Below are 18476 nucleotides of genomic sequence, written 5' to 3' on the forward strand. Positions count from 1 at the left end.
TACAGACAGGGAATAAATATTACTGTTAAGCTTAATAACCAACACAGTTTTCTTAGAATATAACTACTTGCTTAAATTTTTTTTTTAAATAAGATTTATGTCATTAACCAATAACACATTAATATATAAAATGACTGTTCTATACTTTTGTAAAATGATCATGACCATTTGATGACCTGTTCAAGAGGAAATGAAAAACGTAGGTCTATTTTGGCCCACAGTCTGTGTCTGGGTAATATCAGTGTACGGTATCTGGTGCATCATCTTCTATGCATCTACCTGGAATCTACATGACAGTATGACAAGCCACAGCTCAGTGTAGAGAAAATATTGTTACCTTTAATATGTTATATAGACACTAAAATAATAAGAAATAGTTTTCTTAATTAAAAAAGTTCTGATTACAATAGAATTTCATACTTTACACATTATGTTAACAATTAAATCTTACATTTCTGAAAAGTTAATTAATAAAGTCATCTGCCAACTGATCATTTCCTGATAAGTTCGCCTAGATCAGGCAAAGAGTGATAGAATGATCACTTGATCACTATAGATAGAATGAAGAGTGATATATAATAAACAGTAGTAACAATTAGTAGAAACTTTAGAAATGTTATATTATCTTAATGTATACAGCCCCTTATAAAGAGGTATTTTGTTGGGTAAGCAAGCTTAAATAATAACATGAGAAACCCAACACTTACTTTGCTTGATGTTTCTGAAGTTATTTCTTGATTTAAGTATTTACTGTTAATGATAATGTACTAAAGTCTAATGATTGATACGTGTGGATCCAAGCAGGTTGATTTCAAGTACTTGAGAAACAGGTGTCTACAATTGGCATTGGGGTACCTTGAAAGAATGCTTTTGGGAATGAAAGTCTGCACATGGAGAAATTGTGGGGTGGGTGAGAGGGGCTCAGTAGAACGGATGATTCACTGTTCCCAGCAGCTTTCAGAGTGTGCTTGCTCTCGCTCTCTTCCTCGCCCTATATCTGCCTGTCTCTCTGGCCCTCCTCTGCATTGGCACACCTGCCTCTTTCAGTCTTGCTCCACCTTGACAGCCAGCTTCAACAACCTGGTGTTTAAAGGGAAGACAACGTCCAAATTGATGTCCCTCGCATACAGTGCTAGGCTGTCATCCACAAAAACAACAGAAGAAAATGAAAGGGAGAAAGAGTGTTGAAAATGACAGCCCTGACCATGCAGCATTCAAGGCGGCAATGTGAAGCACCCTAAAAGGCCATAACATGGAGTTATAGAAGATTCCTCAGCTTAGAGCCTGGCATCTACCAAGGGGTTAATGATGAGGATCGGTGGGTGTCACTCGGGCTTTGATGGCTTGGTACATGCACATCTATTTGTCTCCAATAAATGAATAGTGCTCAATCAGGAAAGAGCCTTGGGTTTCTGCTGCCATGACAACCCATACTGCTACAGCGAGGCTGCTGTCATGGCGACCTCAGAATGTTCACTCGCCTCAGTGTGTCTTTATTGTACCAAACTCATTAGAATGAGCAAGATGAAAAATACAAACCCACACATTCCCTCACTGATCTGCAATCTGGATTTAATCATAGAAAACTGCATTAATAGATCACCCGTAACACATCACCAGCGGTAGAATCGGATCTGTGTATGTACTGACTGAAGCTGTTTCCTTGCCTTGACACTATGTATTGTACACTAATTGCAGTAAGCCACAGCTTCTGCACTATAGATACTGCTATATACACACTGTGCCCTGCGATGCGTTCTTAGTATTATATCCCTGAAATGTGTCTCCTTTTGGTTTATATTATGGATTGAAATCTGGGGAATTTGAAGGCCAAGTCAACACCTTGCTCTTCAAACCATTCCTGAAAGATTTTCCAGTGCGGCCTGATGCTTTAACCCACAGAATAACCGCTGACATGTTTTGTGTAGGACATACTGTTGCCATGAACGGTCTGCAGCAATGTTTAGGTAACTGGCATGTGTCAAAGTTCAACATTCACTTGAATGCCAGGACCCAAGATTTCTCAGCAGAACATCTACTGATTTGCCTTCTTTCCATAGTGCATCCTAGTGCCATCACCTCCCTAGGTACAGTAAGTGACACACACAAACCTGGTCCTCAGCATTATGTAAAAGATAATAGGATTGTTCAGACCAGGCCACCTTCCTCCACTGCTCCATGGTCCAGCTCCATTGTTGGTGCTGTTGGTGCTGGAGTTGGACCAACATGGGCACAGCAACCTGTGATGCACTGTGTGTTTTGACACCTTTCTATCATAACCAGCATTAACCTTTTCAGATATTTGCTACAGAAGCTCTTGTGTTTGCTAAGACCAGACAGTCATAACCCTGACACTGGTTCTCCGGTTGTCCTTCCTCGGACCAGGTACCAACCACTACATGCCAGCAACACCCAAAAAGACCTGTCGTATTGGGGATATTATAATCTAGTCATCGAGCCATCGCAATTAGCCATTGTCAGATTTCCTTAGCTCCTTATGCTTGCCCCTCTTGCTTCACTCAGATCCTTGATATGAGTCACTGTAAAGAGATAATCAATCTTATTAACTTTACCTGTCATTGTTTTTAAAGTTATATCTGATCAGTGTATATCTATTATCCATACACATGCACTCAAACAGGGTGCTTTATAGTCTAATGTTCATCTTGAGTAGAAAATGACTTGTATGCGGTGCATGATTTTGTCTTTTGTTTTTGCAGTATTTTGATAACTGAAGAGTCCAAACATTCATTGGCACGTGCTGCATAAATGTCCTGCAGAGTAATTATTGTGCAAATATGAGTTTCCTTGGTTTTTAGTATGTAAATAAAGACAATAATTGGCCCAGTATGAGTTTCCTCTGTGAATAGTGCAGCTTTGAACAGGCACTTCATGCCGGGCGGCTGTAACTCAGCCCAGCAGTGATCAATAGAGAACGAGGCTAGCAGGTCGTTTCCCCAGCAGCCTACACGGGCCAGTCAATATGTTGCTCTCTTCTTTGACATTGAATTGATTGTGAGACTGTTGTTCGTAAAACTGTTTAGGAAATGTGCAAAAAAACCTAGGAATAAATAAAAATGGTGAAGGTGGGGCTATGTGGTTTGTGTGTGATGGTCTTTGCTAGGCTTTTTTTGATGGCGTAATCTATCAATTACCGTACCTTTCTGTACCCATTTTAACTGAAGCTCACGAGAAAAGAAACTGCATGCATGAATATCAAATATCAGCTGCTTCTTCATGTTATGTTAGGAACCTATAACAAATGTAAGCCTTACTCTAGTTCTAATGCAATTATGTGAGGACATGTGTGTCAAAGTGTGGATTTAACAATAGATTAATGAGGCACAGAGAACAGTAAAAAGTATGGAAAATACACCAGGAACAGCTGAATAATTTAACTAATTTGACTTGCAGTTCCCAGAGTGTGGCTTCTATGGGATCTATGACAAGATCCTACTTTTTCGTCATGACCCAACCTCTGAGAATATCTTGCAGCTGGTCAAGTGTGCATCTGACATCATGGAGGGAGACCTGGTGGAGGTAGTGCTATCAGGTAAGATTCAGTTTTCTGAGATTCTTCTTGAATCTGTAGATATATTAACACATCCCCAGGCATAAAAAAGGGCTGAATGCATAAAAACTGAACTGAATGAAGAATGTGTTTTACCCCTTTTTAACACTGCTGACGAAATTTGACAGTTGTCCATCGAACAGTATTGGAGTCGCATCTAAACACATGGACCAAAAAATCATAGAATATACTGTGACCATTTTCACAAGGCATCAGTCATTGAGGTTCCACACGACAACACTACACTCATTTAGCTATTTTTGTCACCCCATCTTTTTTGGCGTGTGAGAAACATGACGCTCATCCAAGTTTGGCTGCTGCATGTAGTGCGAAGCCGGAGCTGTGTTGCCCAGGAGGAGGAAGCAGTGGAGGTATCACGTTTGACACTGCTAAAGTGTTTCTACAAATGCTGGAAGGCCTTTTTTCTTTCTTTACCTTCTCCTCCTCTCCTCTGAGCTATGACAGGTAATTGAGTAGAGTCTGTTGTAGGTAGATAAAGGACTAACACCTAATCCATTTCCCTAGACTGTTCTAGTATTTCTGTGTCTCTGTGTGTTTGATGGTTAGGGAAGGAAACCAGGTCATTTGCATACCCAAAATGTGCACAATGTCAAAGAAAAATCTTCCAGGATTGTCGAGTGACAGTCCTTAGCAGAGCACTGAGCAGATAACCTTGCGTTAAAATACTATAATATGCTGCTGGAAAGTTACATCAGTGGTTATTAATTATGACTCGTCTAACTAGTCAGCTAGAATCATTTATAATAATTGTCTTGTCACACTTCCTCAGAGGCTATAATTTCTCTACCAAGCAGTCCAAAAGTTGGTTTCTGTTAAATTAAAAAAAAAAATGGTAATAGTTTTTCAGACATATATCCTTGCACTGATTAAGAAATGTGCTCAGTGTAGAAAAGTATTAAATAAACCTAAATTATTCACCATTGTTTTCACATTTTGCTTTTTTGTGTTAATGAAAAACTCTAGGAAAATTTATTCAACCATTATTATCATCATCTAGCAGCTAAATCACAACCAGTTCCAAATATAATCCATATTTATGAAGGTTTTTTTTTTTATCATTTATGCCATTGAAATGTTAACTAATAATAATTGTGTGAACAGAATAGTATCTAGTAATAATATTAATCTTGGCATAATTTTCGAATAATAATTTAACAATCCTAAATACATTTAATCACTGAATTTTGATGAAGCCTCAGTGAACACAAATCAATTTACCTTGATTTTAGTATTTTCTTTGTGTGAAATGTAACATATTTTTTATGTTACATGTTAAAACTCTTTCACTTAGGAATATGAAAGCCACACTAGCATCTTATACAGTGTTAAGATCATGCAAAGATACAACATTTGTTGTTATAACCATTTTCTATGGCTTGGATTGACATTTTGCTTGTTTTTTTCACCCCACTGACTTTGATTTTCTTTTGTAATATTGGTAATGGATGTACTATTTTTTTTAACTTATAAAAATACTGTATATTATGGCCAAATATTGGAATACAATAAGGTATCTAAATGGATCTTGTCCACAACAACCTGGTTTGTCTGGTTTCCTCAGTTCTCATAAAAACATGTAGGTGGATTAGACCTAGCTGTGGATCAGTGTTGCTCCTAAGGGGGCCTGCTGTAGACTTTACTTTACCAGGATAAAGGTGAAACGTGATGATACTTCTCTCACATTGAGCAGTACTGTATGTATGGCTGACATATTGCATACAGCTGTATATTATACTCTGCTAGGTTAGGAGGATATACTACCCGGACTGAAAACAATGACATTTATCAACATCTTAAAATGACACTATAGTTCAAACAATGGCACAATTTAAGAGAAATAAAATCTGGTACTTTTTATTTATCTTTTTTGGAATTTCATTTTCAGTGCATCGTTAATTGCCATACTGTATATTGAACTCTGAAAGATTTTTCTTGTATCCTTTCACATATCCTACATTTTGTACTCATTGTCGGATATAGTGATAATCATTTTCCCCATGCCTCTGTTTTTACCAAATTATGTGCCTTTTTACTGAATGAAACCTAAAACTAATAGAAGTAATACAAATCATTAGAAAGTCATTCGACAAATAAGTTTTCAATACGTTTTATTTTTAAATATTATTGTTCATTTGGACGTAATGTTACAAGCAGAACATTTTTTTTTTCTTTATTGAAATAGATAGAAAATGTAGTAAACTTTTATAATCACAGCATCTTCTCTTAATCACTGATTGACTGAAAGGGCTTTTTGCTCTAGTGAGTTTGTCAATACGCATCTGCTTCTTGCATATGATAACCCTGATTATATCTCTCAAAGTGATTAGTACAGGCAGCATGCAATGAAAATATCAACTCTTGAATGACAAATAGTCTCAAATATAATTCACTTGGGTAAACTTTGTGAACTTGACATTCAGCAGGAAGCACAGAGATAATAATACACAAGTTCAACTCAACATGTCATGTCAATGACACGAGCATATACTGTACATTTAGACTGACATAATTGCAGCAAACGCTACAGAAATAAAGCAAAGGCTGGTAATGACCTTGAAACCTTGAAGGTATGAAAAGCATAATAGTAGTTGATTTACTGCTCCATGAGGAACGCATGTCTTCTCACAGAGCGAGGCGTATGTCTTCTCAGGCATCTTGAATAAGCCCAATAAATAATGCCAACATTTTTCTTTACTTGATATTTATGTAATACACTGTCAATGATTAGCACATATTATTTTCTTCAGTTGTGTAAAAAAACATCCTATGTACATGGGAACACACCGACACGAATGCCTAAGTCTTTTACTTACTTTAACTCAGCAGCACAGGGTGGATTTTTCATGCCACCCTCATTTGCCTGAAGCATTTAATGACAGTTTACAGGTATTTCAAACTTGCAAACATATCTTGGCCTTTAAACAAAAGGCAAAACAATAATTTGAATGAATTGAGGCAATTTAGTCAGAGAATGGCTAATCAGAATGTATTCTACTTGAGCAGGCTGCGGGGAAGCCATGTTGGAGAGGAGGCTAAGGGCATGTGCTCCAGCAAGCATTCCTCCCGCTGGGCTTGCCACTCAGCTGCTATTGGTCTGCCGTCATGAAGCCAACAAGAGCCAATCAAAACACTCCACCCGTCTTTCCCAAAGCGCTCTTTCATAGCATAATTTGCAAATGTAAATACTGCCTGAGTTTGTTTAGGTGGACTGATAGATTATAAACATCATGCATATGTCACAGATATCCTTATTTGGTTATTGTTATATATCACATACATCCCATATGTCTTTACTTGGTTATGTAACTTTAGTATAAATAGTTATGAAAAAAAAAATAATTAAAGATAGAATCGTACAATACCTAGAATATTTTTACCCTTTCTTTTACAGTGTCAAGAAAAAATAAAAATTCATTCATCAACTTGTACTTGGCTCATTAAAGGTACTGACTGATTTCTAAGTCGATATTTCTAAGAATAAAGAAACTCAAAAGAGATAAAATGTCCATCAAGAATCCAGCAGCATGTTATTAAAAGGATGCCTGAAGCAATTTCATTAGAGAAGTCAGTGCCATGGAGCTTTGAATTGGCTCCTCTGCGATCTTTTGCAGCATTCAGATGGCCTGAATCAAAACCTTAATTAATTTGCTACTGACCATCAGCCCCTCTTGGGGAGCCACTAATCTCCAGCCCATTAACCCTGACAGACACACGCTCTGCTCATGTGAGGAGAAGAGGGCCCGGCTGCCGAGAATGAACTGTGCCAGTCCGCCCTCTGACACAGCGGCTTTGGCCAGGACTCTCGTCCATCTGTACCTCCGGAGGCGCACCTCCCCAGAGGGAAGCCCCGGGAGAGGAGACACTATCGAATAAAAATATCTCCCTCTGCACCATTTGTTTGCCTTTTTTCTTTTGAAAACTTATGACATGTTAATTTTGTAATGGCAGGGTTTTTTGAGCTAAATTCCCTCATGAAGTTCAAAGTCCAACTGATATTAGAGGGTGAGGAAGAAGTCTTTGTAGTGTATTACAGGGAAAGAAATTCAGTATGGTTCTTGTGACGTGAATCTAAAATGTTTATTTAATTTACATTATATTAAAAAACTGAACGCACATGTCTGAACCCACATAGGTACATAGGTAAAAAAGGTACATAGGTAAAATATTTACACAATTAAATGCTCTACAGTAAAAGTTTCAAAATAAATATTCTAGTTCATTCTCTTTTTGGCTCTAAATTGTTAATGGTAAATACAATGTGTAACAAAGATTCTTTCTTTCTTTCTTTCTTTCTTTCTTTCTTTCTTTCTTTCTTTCTTTCTTTCTTTCTTTCTTTCTTTCTTTCTATCTTTTTGTCTGTCTGTCTTAGCTTCAGCTACAGTAGAGGACTTCCAGATCAGACCTCACACTTTATTTGTCCACTCGTATCGGGCTCCAGCCTTCTGTGACCACTGTGGAGAGATGTTGTGGGGTCTGGTCAGGCAGGGACTCAAGTGTGAAGGTAATCTTTATATCAGCGGAAACCAAAATATATGTTTGTTTAAGTCTCTTAAATATATACATTTATATACTTATGGATTAATATATATCTCACACACACACACACACACACACACACACACACACACACACACACACACAAACACACACACACACACACACACACACACACACACACACACACACACACACACACACACACACACACACTCAAAGCCTCTGAATATTTTTTTGGATTTCTTGTGATTTTTTTCATTATATTATGGACATTAAATTGCGCTTTAATTAGCACATGATTCTCATACATGCATTCGCGATGGCTCTTAAACAAAGCATTCTTGTTTCTATTCACTGTTAAATATATCTATAAATCTATATTTTGTCTTTAGCCATGACTAAATATCCTTCAGTTAATTTATTTGCAGGTGTAGGCTGAGAGAAATGGGTAATTGTGTTAACACAGACTGCTGCCATCATCAGGTGAAAGGAAAATTGCAACCATATTGCACTTTTGAACAACTCCATATATCCATATATCTATAACCGGTGTGACTTATTTTGCTCTTTATTTAAACAATAAAGCATTTTCTCTTTCTCTTTTGTTTCTTATTTTGTTTTCTTTTGTCATAAACTAATTGTGTCATTGAGTAAATGATACAGTTTCTAGAAGCAAATGAGCAAAAATTATTTCTCTCTCTCTATACTGTATATATAAAATATATTTAATTATTATTAATTATCAGACTGCTAGTCGTGCTAACAGTTAATCAAAACAGCATGACTCATTTGTCCAATCTTAGCTAGTAGCTTTATTTCATATTATATAACATTAAATAGCATCTTATTTCTTTATATAAACAGCATTATTAATTATTAATGCAGAATTAGACCTGTTTTAATGAATCATGTCTAATATATTTTTTGTAATGCTTAACAAAATTGTACAATAAAAAGTTGTGTATTCTTTTGTGTGTGTGTGTGTGTGTGTGTTTTAATCATTGTGTTTTGGATAAAGGTTGTGGACTGAATTACCACAAGAGGTGTGCTTTCAAGATTCCAAACAATTGCAGTGGTATTCGGAAACGGCGACTGTCAAACGTGTCCCTCAGTGGCCTGACCAGCATTCGTTCTATTTCTGCTGAACCATCACCCAGCCCCTCAGATGAAGCTTTACTAGTGAGTTTCAGGCTATAGTTGAAATCAGAACTGTTTTTTGTGTAGTGTTTAGTCTGGGACAGTTTTATATGTGTGTAATTTAACTTAAGTGGTTTAAGTGGTAAGAAGAAATACTGCAATGCTATTTTCCTCTTACTTTTCCATCTTCACACTCAGGGTTGTTGGTTTGGTCTTTTGCGATGAGATGTCAGTTAGTATGTGCTGTATAACAAATAATAAATTCAAGTTCTGACTTTATTTGTTATATACACAACCATGCACAGTATGACATCCAATGTAAAGCTTTTCCAAATGTCTCTACCATAAAAATAGCATCAAAATAGAACATAAATAAAAATAGACCAGAATAGAATAACAATAGAAATATTGTTTTTAGGAAAACAAGTAGTGCAGTTTAACATGCAGTTTAGCATTTAGAACATTCTAATGACAATGATGCTCAATTCAAATGAAGTTCAATTCAAACACATCACCCTTGTACAAAAAGATTGACTGATTTCTGTACAAATTTACATGGATTTGAGAGAAGGTTTTATATATCATAAAACATAAAACTATATTTAACATATAGTTAAAAAGTTAATATGCTCAGTTGAGTGGAATCAGTGGAAGATAACTATTATGTTGGGCTTGTAAAAAAGATGCAGGATGTGAGGCACAAGTGCAGGAGAGTCTTATTTATTAACCAAAACACTGAAAATGCAAAACATGGACCACAAAAGGCAGGTCAGGAACAGAGCATGGTTAGGATACTAACTCAGCTAAACACAAAACTATATCTAGGCTTCCACTATATAAAACAAAGACATAGGTGTGACAGGAAACGGGCTAGACTCGGTCCCAGAAATCTGATAAACGATAGGTTTACAGACAACCACAATACACTTTTCATACACTGTGCACAGACACAAATCAATATCTGATACTCAGAAACTGAAAACATGTTAGTTAAGTCATGAAACATGAAGGAAATAGGGGGACATGGTGAAGACTGTGGCAGCATAAAGAAATGGAGAACAAGGTAGAGATTAAACAGATCACATACGGAACTAAATTTGTGCTACCAGTTGCCGTGTTCTTGGTGCTTGCCACCAAAATGTGAGTTGGAGATTTGTGGCAGAGCCCCCCTTGAAGCTCTTGAAAGGCCTTGACCCTCCCCTAGGGGTCATGCTTCTGTGTGCAAATTATTCTCTTCACCTATAATGTTTTGTAACAGTTTAAGTCTCTCAAGCTAGGTCTATGTTCTGGAATCAATGGAGAGTCAGGATTCACCTTGACAGCGATTGGTGACCACAGCAATGAATGAGACATGGGTATGACCTGGGCCTGGAGCATGGCATTAGCCATGAGCATGGCCTACGACTGGAGAAGGAACAGGGTTTATGGTTTGGGACAGGAGCATGTCCTGAGACTGGAATGAGGCCTGGGAGGCTGCCATGTTGGCCTTGGCAGGGAGCATGGCTTGCAACCAGATCTGTGGAGCTTCCACATTAGCCTCTGCATTTAGCGTGGCTTGGGAAGCCGCCACGTCAGCCTCAGCAGGGAGCTTGGCTTGCATCAGGGTGTGGGAGGCCACCATGCTTGGGGGCAACTGCGTCATCTACTGTACAGCAGGGAGCATGGCTTGTGACTGGGCCTGGGTGCACATGCAGCTTGACATGCAGCTTGGCCTGGTAGGGCACTGATTTGGTCTCTTCAGGGAGCCTGGCTGCCAACTTACTTGGCCTGGGCATGGAACAGGGCTTAGAACAAGGCCCTTGACAGGGCTTGGAACCTAGGGGTGGAATAGAGCTTGGAACCAGGCCTGGAAATGGGTTTGGAGGTGGGCTTGGAAGGCCGTCTAGTCAGCCTTGGGAGAGAGCTCTGTTCCTGGAACAGTGCTTGGAGCTTTGCATTGGAGGCCACCCTGCTGGAGATTGCTTGGCCTGCAACAGGGAACCTGGCTTTGGAGGCCAACATGTGGACCTCGGAGTATAGCTTTTAATTGGAGGTGCCCCATCGGAATCCCCATACTCCTGGTTCATGGCTTGTACAAATTTCTCCACCTGCAACAGGCAGGTACTTTGGCAAGATTCTCTGCCCAATGGAGGGTTTGACCTATAAGGCTGGACAACAGGTACTGAATCCACTGTTCTTCTTTGGGCCTGGGGTGTGCTATATTTGAAAAGAGTATCAGAACCTTGAGCCGGAACCCAGCGAGCATACAGTACCCATCAACAAGGGGAGCAAGGTCTGGCTTTTCAACTGCCAAAAACAGGGAGGGAGTCAAGCATTGGCAGTTTCCGAGTGGCACCATTCAGCTCTTGACCTCCTGCTGCATCCATGGGTGTTGAAATGTTCTGTCATCTTGTGCTTGTGACCAGATGCAGACCATGAGGACACAAGTTTAGGAGATTTATTACTTTTAGTTTAATAGCCAAACCAATGAAAATCCTAAATGTGGCAGATATATCAGATAAATCAGAGGCTAGGTGACATTGCATACAGGCACACAGAACACATAATTTGAAGACATAGTTTAAATAATTATATAACACAAATCAAGAACAAAATTGAAAACAGGTGAGTACAATCATGAAATAAGAAGGCAACAGAAAGTGACACAACAGCAAAATAATCTAAACAAAGACAAATGGCAAACAAATGAAGAACAAACTGGAATATAAACAGATCACATGCAGAACTAAACTCACACTACTAGATGCTGTGTTCTGTGTGCTCAGCATAGAAGTGTGAGGCAGAGATTTGCAACAGCAATTTGGAAAGTGTAAATGAAAATCCAAGGAATAAAGAAGATTTTTCATATGAAGGTTTTTCATAGATATTTAATTGAGAATTAATTTTAATTAAGAATAATTGAGAGTCCATGTGTAAATAGTCCATGTGATAAGTTTCAATAAAAAAAAGAATATATCAGAATACTTAAAAATGATGCTTAAGTATAGTAATGACATACAAAAGAACGTTTAATAACAGTGCTCTCTGTATTTTTTTCTGTCTGTGCATCCAGTCTCCTGTCAGTCCCGGCATCGAGGTAAGAACTAAAAAGTAACCACAACTCATATCATCTACCAAGAGAGCCTCATACTTTCAAGGGTTATACTTTCATACACACATCTTGTGTCTCATGTTTACTTTTAATATAAGAGTAAGCATCGGCTTTATTGCTCATCATTTGATAATATGCTGTGATATGATATAATATTGATATCTCCTGAGGCTCTGAAGTATTTTAGAAATGGACTGTCTCACTAATCACTGATAACTGTCTAATCACATGAATATAAGTTATATTAGAATATATTCTGAGAAGTCTGAGAAGCAGGTTAGAAGATAGAAGAGGGATAGAAGGTAAAACTTAATTTTCTCTTTGACAAAAGTGCAAAGTAAATCACAGGTTTATATTTATGTGCTTATTCTAATACATTACTGCTTCTACATTTCAAAACATAAATAGGGATGCACCATAAAACATGCATTTGTTCATATTTTGTTCCTTAAGTGAACCTGAGTGAAGCTTCCTGACATGAGAAAGTCTTCAGGACTGAAGGCTTTTCTGTTTTTGTTTTTTAAATCATTTTTCTAGAGAGAGAAAAAAAGAGGCTTAAAAAGGAACTGCTTAAAGCTTCAATAATGCTGGCAAAAATAATAATAACAATAAGTCATAGTTTTCAAATGGCCTTTGTCTAAGTGGAATAAAACATTGCAGTATGGGCTGTAATTGGAACATAATAACTTATCAATTAGTGATTAATATCCTGTAACAGCATGCTTTGCCTTTCTGGATTCTTTACTTAAAGGTGTTGTTTAATTTCATTACAGCCATCATATGGCAGGCTTCAAATCCCTCCTTCCCAAAGGTTGAGACATTTTATCCTGACACCAGAAATGCTGTGATACACACTTGAGTTTGTTTAAAGGAAACTGTTAATCAACTGTTGACTGCAAAAAAGCAACATCTGCTGACTGCACCCAATTTACCTCACAGATCACATATTAGAGCACTGATCACTTAGCCTGTTTCTTGAGAACTACCTTCCTACATATAGAATTCTAATCTCCCCCGCCACATAATGAGTCTTCTTGATTAGCAGGATAATCTCTGTTGGAAAATTTATAGCAATGGGGTGAATATTTAAGCAATCAGAACTTTTATGTTTTTATTGGTATCGTTTTGAAAACTATATTTATCACCTCTCCCCATCACATTTTCAATATTATGGGTGGTTAATAATTCTATGATTATAATTTTCTAATAATTTTATGACATATAAGCATAATTAAGTCCCTCTACAGGATGGGAGATCCCTGTACATCAGGGTTTTTAAAGCGGGTCAGAATATGTTCAGCCCCCATATTTAAGAGCCCAAGAGTTTACAGAGTGGCAGCCCTATGGCATCAGTAAATAGGTAAAATATTATTATTTATATGATTAGTCTAAGGGGCACGGTGGCTTAGTGGTTAGCACGTTCGCCTCACACCTCCAGGGTTGGGGGTTCGATTCCCGCCTCCGCCTTGTGTGTGTGGAGTTTGCATGTTCTCCCTGTGCCTCGGGGGTTTCCTCTGGGTACTCCAGTTTCCTCCACCGGTCCAAAGACATGCATGGTAGGTTTATTGGCATCTCTGGAAAATTGTCCGTAGTGTGTGATTGCGTGAGTGAATGAGTGTGTGTGCCCTGCGATGGGTTGGCACTCCGTCCAGGGTGTATCCTGCCTCGATTGCATGAGTGAATGAGTGTGTGTGTGCCCTGCGATGGGTTGGCACTCCGTCCAGGGTGTATCCTGCCTGAGATAGGCACAGGCTCCCCGTGACCCAAGGTAGATAAGCGGTAGAAAATGAGTGAGTGAGTGAGTGATTGGTCTAATACTGTATTTGAATTTGTATTTACAGGGAAAAATCTGTGGAATTCCAATTACTGTTAAAGGGGTTCTTAGAAATTTTTTTTTGAAAACCTTGATCTAGAATTAGGTGTTGGTTGAAAGATTCTATTTTGATAGCTTGCGCAAAACTAGTCTGGGGATCTGAGTAAGTCAATTCTGGGTTGGAAATTTGACACTTAGGTATAATAAGTTTTGGCTGCTTGCATATGTTTTGTTGATCTTATCCGGGTCATTCGTTTTATAGCCATGAACATTCTGTGTTTTTGCAAGCATGTGTGTCATAGCCCAGAATAATCTAGAGCTGTCAGACAAATCAGCAGAGATGCTGGCAGCAGCCAAAAAAGCTGAGGAAAGACAAAATGAAACAGCCACCTCCTCCACAACACTGTGTATATGGCGAAGTTGTTGGACATTTTTTAAAGGATTTCATCCTAGAACACCAGAGTTGCCCACTAACAATATTAACTGTTAATATTTGCTATTAGTGTTTTAAAGTGTATGTACTGTATAGAAAAACTTCTAAGCACTTGTTAGCGCCGTTATGTAGCAGATGTTTGGGGATGTTACTTAGGGATGTTAAAGTTCTTAAGTCTAATGCTTATTGTAAGATCATTTCAGTGACATTAAGCTGCTTTGGTCCCCCAGCCAAGTGTACAACACAAAGACAAGGAAGATATCGATCGCATGCTTTCTTTAGAGTGCAGTGTGCAGTTGATTTGGCACACCTGCGTGATGTCAGGCCTATTCTCAACAGGTGGTAAGACATCTGCACGACTGCCAATCAGCGGCACATTAAAAACAGCTTGGTGCTGGAAACTTGTTGTTCTGAGTTTAATGCAAATTTACCGCCCGTCCCCCTCAACCTGTTTTTCTTGACAAATATTCTTGTTTGTTTCTTCAAGAATGTAGTCTCGTGCACACGACTTGAGGTGACAGCTGTCTAAAATGTGTGTGTGTGTGTGTGTGTGTGTGTGTGTGTGTGCGCGCGTGTGTGTGTGTGATGAAACATTCGATAAGACTGCATTTTTATGAAGAAGGTACAGCATGTGCACAGCTAACTCACCAGTGTTAAATGAACACCTAGAGTGCTAAACTGGTCTTCAGTGTACGCTCTGGGTGAAATTTCACACAGGCAACTTTGCTATGTTCATGATGAAAAAAAGCATGTGTGATCAACACTCCAATACAAAATGAATTAACCTGGCAGTATACTTGCTGATCTCTCCTATCAAAAGTGAGCACAGCTTAAATGAGAGCCAGCAGCACATGCTTCTTTTGTGATTTTTGCGTCTTTTTTCAGCAGAAAGATATGTTCCCTGGAAGAGGGCGCTCCAATTCATACATCGGGCGCCCGATTGAACTCGACAAAATCCTGCTGTCCAAAGTGAAGGTTCCTCACACGTTTGTCATCCACTCCTACACGCGCCCCACCGTCTGCCAGCACTGCAAGAAGCTGCTCAAGGGCTTGTTCCGCCAGGGCCTGCAGTGCAAAGGTATGAGCTCACACTCGCTGGGAATCAAACTGTTGTTTGCTCACTTTATCTGGATCCTTAAAATATTTCAGTATGATTAATTTTTTTGATCAAATTTTCAAAAAGTTCAAACCAAACCCCAGTTATTGTATACAACCTCTCCAACCTTTACTCTCAGCCTCTTCTCCTTAGAAATTGTAAATATATGATATTACGTTCTCTAACTAGTTACATCTTAGAAATGCTATTTTACCTCAAAGTAAAACAGCATTCACTTTCCCAGGGGAAGAATACGATACATATAAAAGGTACAAACAGCAGGCACTACTCCAGCAACAAGCAATGGTGCAATTTGGTACTTTCTAATAGGGCAAAATAGAAATAATAAAACTACACATAATTACAGTAACGGCTCCATACTGTATATACGATAAAAATCAGCAGTGCTCATTCTGCATGTGTATTAATTAGTAATAAACTGGTAAATGATTAATTAATTAATAGTTAAATGAGTAATTAATTGTAGTTCACATTCACACAGTGTGTATTGCAAAGGAAAAGGATAATATTTATATTATATCTTTGTATTGTAGCGTTACTTTAATCATGTGTAATGTATGTATACACAAATTTATGCAATAGATTTTGTCAATATATTCAATAATATACGTAGATAATATACATAATAGCAATATAGATACCACATGAAATATGCAAGTGATATGAGGCTCATAGTGTAGCTACTTTGATTTAAGTAAAATATATAGAGGGTGTCAGGCAGTAAAGAGGGCTGTCAGCTTGCTGATAGAAACAGCTTTAATGTGCTTTGGCAATGTGCAAGGTCTCAGCCTGTCAACCAGTAGCACAACACACGCTCGTCTCAGCGTGCCAGGTCTCTCTCTCTCTCGTTCTCTCTCTCTCTCTCTCCCTCTTTCTCTCTCTCTCCCGCTCTCTCTCTCACTTTGCCTTGATTTTCTCATCTTCTTTCCCCCCTCACACTGTTACAGATTGCAAATTCAACTGCCACAAACGATGTGCACCTAAAGTGCCAAACAACTGCCTTGGAGAGGTGTCAAGGAATGGAGGCAAGTTTAACTTTAGAGTCTCTACATGTTCCTTAATGTCACAATCAACATGGTTGTTTTTTTTCACACCAAATACAACAATATTTATCTTACCGTACTGTTGAAATACTTGATCTTGCCTTGATCTATTTATTCAGCTCATTTCAAAACATTCAAAACAGAGTCGAGTATATAAAAATAAAAAAAAATCCTTTCACAAATACAAAGCACAGATACACATCCAGTTTCTAATACTCACAATACACTCCATAAATTAACGCAAAACAAAATGCACGAATGTAAATGCAGTTTTGAATGATCACAACACTGTCCACAAAAACATGAAAAGCATTTTGCATCCATAACATTTAGAAATGCATTAAATAACATAAGGCTGTAAGATAAGCATAGCGTATTATTTTACATAACATAATGTAGTGCAAAAACACACACCAATCAATTTCTGTATTTTAAAATTTTAAATATGACTAACTACAAGAAGTCTGTCATATTTGTGAACATTGTGCTGCATTTGTGTTTGAGATTCACAAATATAAATGGTCTGATCGCTTCTGTCACTAACAGATGGTCCTGCTCTCTTGTGGTGTTAATTATTTATTGATTTATGGGGAAAAGAGCACTGTTCATTGGCCTGTAGCTTCCTAACAAAACCAGTATCTACAAAAGCTGCTAGTTACATAGGCTATTTGCTAAGTTGGATATCAGCCTAGACAAATATCTTTTACTGTCATTATCACATTGAACCATAATATCTTTTTTACCAAAAGAAATCTTTGTTATTCCTTCAGATTAATTTCTAAACTACAAAGTATTAGTTTCAAACAAACTAGCCCAGATATATCTTTGCAAATAGGAAGCAGCAAACTAGCCTAGCTAGCCTAAATAGTAAGCTAGCTTACCAGAGTAGTCCTCAAGCTAGCCTACCTAGTTTTGCATCCATGGCTAGGATAAAGTTGTGGTTGCCGAAGATGAATGAGTAAATCTAAAATTGAAAGCAAAAGTCAATTTTATATTAATACAAACAGGTACATAAAAAATTGAAACTGTAACACAATGTTTTGTAATTTTGTCTCTGTGTAGTGTGTGTAGGATTTAGTGTAAATTCAAGGGGTTTAGCAAAAAAAGTAATTGAAAAAGCTAAAATAATTATAAATATAAGGAATGTTTTTAATACTTGGACGCAAATCCTTTGTAGTCAATGACTGTCTGAAGTATGAAAGCCATGTACACCTTTAAATGTTAACTCCCTTTCCACCCTTGAGATGTTTTGCCATGCCTGTAGTACAACTGCCTTCATTTGTTAACTGGTCTTTCTGCTCTGCCTTCAGTTTTATCTTCAGGATTTTGTCTCAAGTTTTGTCTTTGTCATTAGATTTTCATTTTTATTTAACATTTATGGATGACATCTCTATAGATGGTGTCAAGATTCAGTGCATTGTGACCTCTTCTCTTCTCTCTTCTCTTCTCTTCTCTTCTCTTCTCTTCTCTTCTCTTCTCTTCTCTTCTCTTCTCTTCTCTTCTCTTCTCTTCTCTTCTCTTTCTCTTCTTCATTCTAGACCTGTTGAGCCCAGGAGCTGAGTCAGATGTATTGTTGGCAGAAGGTTGCGATGACCATGATAGTGAGAGAAACAGTCCCATCATAGATGACATGGAGGAATCCCTGGTTGCAGAATCTTCAGCTCTACTAGATGTAGGCCATTGTGAGCTTGGAGACTTTCATGATCCAGATCCTGATGAGTCCAATAGAATCATCAGGTACCATTCTCCATAA

The 18476-nt window shown here is 38.0% G+C and overlaps 1 protein-coding gene across 3 annotated transcripts in view; it reads left to right on the forward strand.

Moving 5' to 3' along the window:
- The window catches only part of prkd1 (protein kinase D1), a 42910-nt gene that overhangs the window by 11430 nt on the left and 13004 nt on the right, over positions 1-18476 (forward strand). For 2 of the 3 annotated variants that reach the window (XM_060879017.1, XM_060879020.1), the window contains exons 2-8: positions 3415-3553; positions 7962-8093; positions 9108-9268; positions 12279-12302; positions 15449-15641; positions 16628-16705; positions 18262-18460. In XM_060879017.1, the coding sequence (XP_060735000.1) occupies positions 3415-3553; positions 7962-8093; positions 9108-9268; positions 12279-12302; positions 15449-15641; positions 16628-16705; positions 18262-18460 (926 nt within the window). The remainder of the gene's footprint in view (positions 1-3414; positions 3554-7961; positions 8094-9107; positions 9269-12278; positions 12303-15448; positions 15642-16627; positions 16706-18261; positions 18461-18476) is intronic. The other variant, XM_060879019.1, reaches the window with a different exon arrangement.

Source organism: Tachysurus vachellii, chromosome 10 (assembly GCF_030014155.1).
Source record: "Tachysurus vachellii isolate PV-2020 chromosome 10, HZAU_Pvac_v1, whole genome shotgun sequence".
Classification (NCBI taxonomy): Eukaryota; Metazoa; Chordata; class Actinopteri; order Siluriformes; family Bagridae; genus Tachysurus; species Tachysurus vachellii.